Source organism: Aedes aegypti, chromosome 1 (genome assembly GCF_002204515.2).
Source record: "Aedes aegypti strain LVP_AGWG chromosome 1, AaegL5.0 Primary Assembly, whole genome shotgun sequence".
Lineage (NCBI taxonomy): Eukaryota > Metazoa > Arthropoda > Insecta > Diptera > Culicidae > Aedes > Aedes aegypti.
The window spans coordinates 64,378,677-64,385,844 of NC_035107.1; the positions used below are offsets into that span (position 1 = coordinate 64,378,677).

The window sequence follows — 7,168 nt, forward strand, 5'->3', positions numbered from 1 at the left end:
TGGGAATCCTGGTAATCGTTGTTCCGCCATCTTATTTTCTTCCACTCGCGGTAATCACTGATCGAACAATCACGATATTTTCGACCGAAAAAAAAAAATTCTAATGGTTTCGAGAATTAATATTGGCGCCCATAACCTGTTGGCTGTTCAGGAATATAGAACGATAAACCGTCGAAAAAGCGATATTATCACGATACCGATATATAAAGTGCGGAGCTGTTACTATGGCGAAGGAATAAATCATACTGTTTATTATCGTTCTTAGAATACATAAATGTTGATGTATTAGTAATATTAAGAAATGTCACATATATGCAGGGGTGTGCTCGCGTATGTTGGCAATAGGGTCGTCTACGCCAACAAAAAGTTGGACTGGTGGTCAGGGTTGCAAATATTTGAAGAAACAAATTGAATGTGAAAACAAAATAATATCAGTGTGGGCTTTCAAAGTTGCAATGATTTCCTCTCTCCATCTTCGTTCTCACGACGACGAGATACCAAGTTCATCTTCTCGCTTGCTTTGTTTTGGCTATCAGGGTTGTCATTTTCGATGATGATGAATGGACTGAGTTCATTCATCATTTTCATTTGGATGTTCCTTTTTGTTACATTCATCCGCAAACGTCTCAGTTCATGCGCGATGTCATTGAGTGCATCGAGCCGCTAAAGTCATAATTCATTTTAATCTAGTGAAATTTTCACGCGGAACGCCGGTCTTGTTTTGTGGAATTTTTAAAGTGTTGTGCGAAAAATGGCTTCTACTTCAAGCAATTTGAAAAGAAAACGGTCCATGATGGAGATTGCTGCGTCCTTCATTATACGAGACGACGATAAAGCCCGCTGCAACATAGAACCGAACGGAGGATGCAATTATGTGCAGTCGAAGTATGACCCGGGAAACTTCATACGACATTTCCGCTTGAAGCACAGCGAACTCGCGAACGCCAATGGATTGCTGAAGGATTATGTACCACCTCCTAAGAAACCTCGGGTTGTTGCAAAACGCCCCATCGCTATTGATTTGCAGCTACTGATCGAAGCGGTTGTCAGGTTGGTCACCGATCATGGATTGCCGTTGTCGTGTTTCGAGTGGGACGGCTTCCGCTTGCTGCTGGAACCTATTTGCCAAGCTGTTGGGTGCACGTTGAACAGGGAAACCGTCAAAGAACATCTGCGGATTATGTCCCAGCGAGTGAAAGAGATTTTGAAGGATGAGATGAAGGAAAAACTTATTTGCCTGAAGGTGGACTCTGCATCCTGTCACAATCGGCACATTCTTGGCGTGAATGTACAGTACGCCCATGGGGAAAAAGTAGTAATACGTACTCTCGGTAAGTGTAATATTATTAGGAAAAAAAAAACGCAAATATTGCATCACAGATAAACAGATGTCACTGTACTGTGTCTGTGGTATGTAATCAATCTACCAACCGCAGCGCTCTCATCGCTTTTGTTCGTGTTTGAAATTTACACACTACCGCAACCTGTTTGCCCATTGCCCAAGTACAGTAATTTTAGCATTGGGCGTACAAGTTCTCGCGACTATGATATAAGTATAAATGCTTTTGAAGAACAAGCTTTTTTTCAAAATAAAAAACATGAATTGTCGAATTTTCCAGCCTATTTCTAACAATCATTGATTTTGATACCCTCCAAAAATCGACCGTTCTAATCGTTGTTCCATATTCGTGTGAAACTTAATTATTTTGGAGAATTTTTATTATCACAACATTGTAAAATACTAGTCGAACTATGTACAGAAAACCGATTGAAATTTCAATGATAATTTAAAAAATACAGCATGCACAAGGTGTCCACTTTATAAAATGAACAGTCCTTATTTTGCTGAATATTTTCAGCAAAAAAGAAACTTGAATCCATTCTTAATTTGGAGATATGAACATTTTTATTTTATTAGGAATGCAAGTAAAAGATGAGACACTATTATTCAACGGCTCAATTTTATGAATATAACCTGAACAGATGTAATCAAGCTCATTAAATTTTCCTTCAAAACCTACCTTTGCTCTGCTATTATTTCATACTAGGTGAACCACTTCCCCTGGCCTATGTAATATCATTCGTTTGGCATGAACTTATATAAATTTAGTGAGCATATACGGTGAGTAATAGTTATTTTTGGAAACGTTAAAAAAATATTTTACTAAAAAAACTGAAAAACTTATACATATTAATACCTGTTTGCACATAAATTGAATTCCAAAGCGATAACAAGTACTAAATCTGATTGTACAAGGACCGTAATTATATAAATTTGATTATACTTAAAATTTCATTTAGCTACAAGAAAAATAAAATTTTAATACCACTCAAAATTTATTTTGCTTAAGGTGAAGATGAATCCAGATCCGTGCTCTTGAAAATTTGAACTTTGGCTTCGAAAAGTTCAAATTTTCAAGAGCACGGATCTGGAGAACCGAACATCCGTTCAAGCTGAAAACTTAATCGATTGGTCACTAGCTGATGGTGACCAATCGATTATATTTTCAGCTCAAACGGATGTTTGGTTCTCCAGATCCGTGCTCTTAAAAATTTGAACTTTGGCTTCGTTGCATCTTCACCTTAAATTAAAAAAAAAACTCATTGTTTTAAACTATTCGCTAGTAAATTCAAACTTGAAGCAATGATATTATTATATTTTTTTCTTTCGACATGAATATCATTATAGAAGTCTAGTCAATATGTTTGAGTAGAAATAGAAAATTTGGGAAACACTCAAAATACCTTTTACCTAAAAAACTACTAAAAATCTTGTTATGTAAAACCGTTAATAATTCATAAATATAGTGTAGTTAACCGTCAGAGAAACACAAGGTTTTAGATTGTTGGCCCATAAACAAAATGCAAAGCTATAATATATTTTTTGACAAAAATTTGCTTTTAGATTTCCAGTGAACATGTTTGAAGAAAAATAAAAATTTTAAATAGAACTCAAAATTGATTTTACCAAAAAAAAAAAAAAAAGAGCTAGAAAACATCCTATTATTTCACCATTTTTTTATTGTAAATCAAAGCTCAAAGTGATGATATGTTGTTTTTCGACCTGAGTTTGATTGCATAAGACATGTATGTTTTAATTTATGATTTGCTGGCAAGAAGCCCTTTTATGTAGTTATTCAATAAAAATAAATTTTGAAAGCAATCAAAAATTTCTACTTCTACCCAAACATGTTTAGTTCACTGCTATAATAAAAACTTATGGCGAAAAAACTAGATGTCATCGCTTCAAATTTTGATTTATTGATATTTAATTTAAAAATAGGGTTTTTGTAGTTTTGAAATTGAAATAAATTTGAAGAGTAAACAAAAAATATATTTCTGCAAAAACATATTCAATACACTTACTTCAGCAAATATGATTCGGTCGAAAGAATCACCAGTTATCACTTTGAATTATGCTTTATCAACAGTTTAAAAAAAATGAAGTTTTCCGTAGTTTTCTAATTGAAAGATATTTTCAGCGTAAACTATTTTTGCTTAAGCATGTTCGCTGAGCTTCTACAATCAAATTCATGTACAAAGAACTACATATCACAGGGTCAAGTTTTACCACTTTCAATTTTTTGTTGTTTCTTAAGTAAAACAAATTTGAAAATTATAATTTATCACCTTAAAAATAATAAATTGTTTAATTTATGCCATAAATCCTAAACAAGTAAAACGAGGAAGTAAATTTTGTTAAATAACTTTGGGTATACTATGTATATAAATAACTTTTCAAAGGATAACGATCATGAATAATATCTGATTCCAATGCTGGAAAATAAATTGAAAATCGCTTGAAAAACGACGGAGCCATGCATAGTCAAAGTATAGTTCATTATGGACACTTTGTAGTAAGCGTAAATTTTCTCCCCTTGGTAGTTGAACTTTTCCAACCGATATTATTTTTTACAATACTTACTGCTCCTAAAGGTCTGAACAAAATGCAAAATTTACCCCTTGTGGAAATGTCAGATAGCGATGACATACTTTCAACTTTTTTTTTAGAGCTTCACCATAGATCCATTTTTTTGCTGAAACTGTGTTTATTTTATGGGAACATAACTATTGATAACAACTTCGGGACTTAAGTACAATTGTGAAATACCTTAGGCGTTGAGGGGTGCCCATCTTAATCCGTCTTACCCATTATTTTAAAATCAATGAAGATACACTCCCCCCCCACCCTCTGTTACACATTATGTAACTTTATGTAACATAAAAAATTACGTATGAGTCATCAGCTGCCAAACTTCTGAAAAATCAGCCAGAAAGCTTAACGTAAACTATTGACGCATTCTAAATAGATCACATATGCACTACTAACAAAATACATACATTTTTTAGGGATGGTCGAAGTCAAACAGAGTCAGACCGCGGCATTTCTTAAAACTAAAATATTGGACACATTAGCTGAATACAACGTGCCAATTGAAAATATTTTCTCGGTAACAGTAGACAACGGGGCCAACATGGTGGCAGCTGTTAAAAAGTTACGCCAAGAATTGGAGCAAGCGTTGTTGGAGAAACTAGATGATGGAAATGAGGATTTTGAGAAGACAACAGATGACCATGAACCGGAACGCGATATTTCCGCTGAACTGTGCGTTGAATTCCAGGAGCGCATCAATCTCGTGAGATGTGCGGTGCACACTCTGCAACTGTCGATACTGGATGTTGTGAACAAGTCCCACGAAAGCGTAAAAGGTCTAACTGAACTGGCGAGAAAATCAAAAAACATGAAGTACCAGACAAATTTTGACCACCACAATGCCACACATCCTCAAATTTGGTGCCAAACCAGATGGGGTGGAATCTTTGAAATGGTGGAGGCATTTAAAACTCAGAGGACTTTCTTCGAACAACTGGCTGCTCAGTTTCCAGAGCTTGGTACGTATCTCTTAATCTTTTCAGAAAAGCACACCATGAAAAACACATGAAAGTCTCAAATAACCATACATGCATGACACTCTAAACGTGAAACATTTTCAATATTCACAGATCTTACCAACCATTGGAAATTCATAGACGACTACTATGAAGCATTCAAGCCTTTGTACATCTGTACCAAGAGGATGCAAGCGGAGCATGTTTCTTTGCCTGACTTTTACATGCTTTGGCTAAGGGCCATAAGCGAAGTGCGAAAGGTCACCGGTAATCAATTCGTTCCTGGCTTGCTTACTTCGCTCAATACAAGGCTAACAACCCTTCGAGGATCAAGGGCCTTCAAAATGGCTCTTTTCCTTGATCCACGATTCAACTATCGTGGATCAAAGTTTTTCTCACCTGAGGAGAAAATGGAAATTATGGTAATCTATTTTTCAAACAATCTTACTTTTCATGTTTGTTAACAAACTGTTCCTATTGACTCACCATTGATTGACTAACTCAAATAAAAATGGAGCAAATTTTTAAAAGTGAAATAGTAGTCTCCGCCCTTAAAATCAACAAATTGAAAAGAAAATGAAAACAGCAGTTTTATTTGCAAAAATAAGGCTGTGCGTTTTATTTTTTCGATTTGTTGATTTCAAGGGCAAAATGCTTTTTCATTTCATTTGCCATTTGCTCCATTTCTACTTGGGCCTTAAAGATAAGTCATTGAATTAATTCATTTTTGAATCCAATCTCCAGGGGTACATCAACGAAACATGGCAGCGGATTCGCCAACTACAATCGCCAGCATCCACTTCAAGCACAAGGAACGAATCTCTGTCAGAGTCCGAACGAAATGATGATTTTGATGAGTATCTCACTGAGATGTACGGTGGCTCTGTCAATACTGATGGAGAACCCAGCGAGACGAAGTTTCTACAACAACTACAGTCACTGGACTTGGAACCACGCCAGAATTCTAACTACAACGTTTGGGACCACTGGTTGCGACGTAAGACAACACATCCCGAGTTGTATGCTGTGGCCATGGTTGTGTTGTCCACACCATCAAACCAGGTCTCAGTAGAAAGGGCCTTTAGTGTTCTTGGTCTAGTGTTGAGCAACCTTCGCACCAAACTCGCCGAGGATACATTAACCAACATACTATTAGTAAAGTTGAACAAAGCTCTATTCCCGCAGGCTATTGCGACGGCCTACAACTGGAAAGAAGTCGAAAGAAATTAGATCACTGTTTGATGATTGAATGTTTTTTTCACAAACCCTTCATAAACCCTCGAACATATATAAAATATATTCAAACACACCCCAGCATACAACATTATTCCTCGATTATTTTTTCAAACCTTTTTTTCGTCGTGTACATCGCGTAAAACTTGTATGCAATCAAGTCGCATTAATACATTCAAATAGTATTTAGGTTTCGAAAATTGAAAATCTTACTTACGTAGTTTTGTGAATCCGAAAATAAAACGTTTTAAAAGCGAAAACCGAGTAGGTTCAAAATGAAATGTGTCAAATTTTGTTTGCGAAATACGATAAATCGATAATTAAATTTTGCTTTTCAGAAAGCCTTAAGTATATTCTAACTCTTTTTCGAGATTTCTCTTTCATAAACGCAATATGCACATTCAGGTCCCTTACGATTATGCTTCGTATTTGAATCTGATGGTCCGTGGTATGATGAGGACTGGTAAATTTTGATAGATGGCATTGTGTTGTAAGAGACATGTCTGTATTGTATATAGAAAAGTACAGTATTGGACAATAGATTTGCAAATTTTTCGATTTTCGACTTTGGTGAGCTGGAACTCAGAAACTTTAATTTTAACATATATTACAAGTTTTCTTCAATTACAAGTTTAAAAGAAATAACAATTTGACTAAATTGAAATTTTCGACACAATAATCAAAACAGTATACAGTGAAACCTCCATGAGTCGATGTTCCATGACTCGATATCGACTCATGGAACCATACTAAAAACAAAATTTCATGGTTACTATGATGGTCTCCTCAAACAGTTTTCCAAGGCATTCGTTTCCATGACTCGATATTTCCATGAGTCGAAGATCCCTTCAGATATCGACTCATGGAGGTTTGACTGTATTTAAAAAATTTAAAAACCCTTAACAAAAACTGTTTTTAGCAAGCTCGTTAAAATCTAAAACTTTGCTTAAAAAATATCATAAAGTTATTCCTTCCATTTGTTTAGGTTAAGTTAATTAAATTTTATGTTGATATTCAAGTTACACCTGAAGAACTGTGAAACTAT

At 35.3% G+C, this 7,168-nt stretch overlaps 1 protein-coding gene across 1 annotated transcript; it reads left to right on the forward strand.

Moving 5' to 3' along the window:
• Positions 1-2,602: 2,602 nt before the first annotated feature.
• On the forward strand, positions 2,603-6,832 carry LOC110674206. The gene is made up of 3 exons (XM_021838259.1): positions 2,603-4,893; positions 5,005-5,312; positions 5,635-6,832. Exons 1-3 carry the CDS (start codon positions 4,353-4,355, stop codon positions 6,118-6,120), a joined length of 1,335 nt encoding a protein of 444 aa, XP_021693951.1. The 5' UTR covers positions 2,603-4,352; the 3' UTR covers positions 6,121-6,832.
• Positions 6,833-7,168: the final 336 nt, after the last annotated feature.

Coding starts and splice junctions, on each gene's coding strand:
- LOC110674206 (XM_021838259.1), top strand. CDS start 4,353: ATGGTCGAAGTCAAACAGAGTCAGACCGCGGCATTTCTTAAAACTAAA. Junction 4,894..5,004: donor TGCTCAGTTTCCAGAGCTTG/GTACGTATCTCT, acceptor CAATATTCACAG/ATCTTACCAACCATTGGAAA. Junction 5,313..5,634: donor AGGAGAAAATGGAAATTATG/GTAATCTATTTT, acceptor TCCAATCTCCAG/GGGTACATCAACGAAACATG.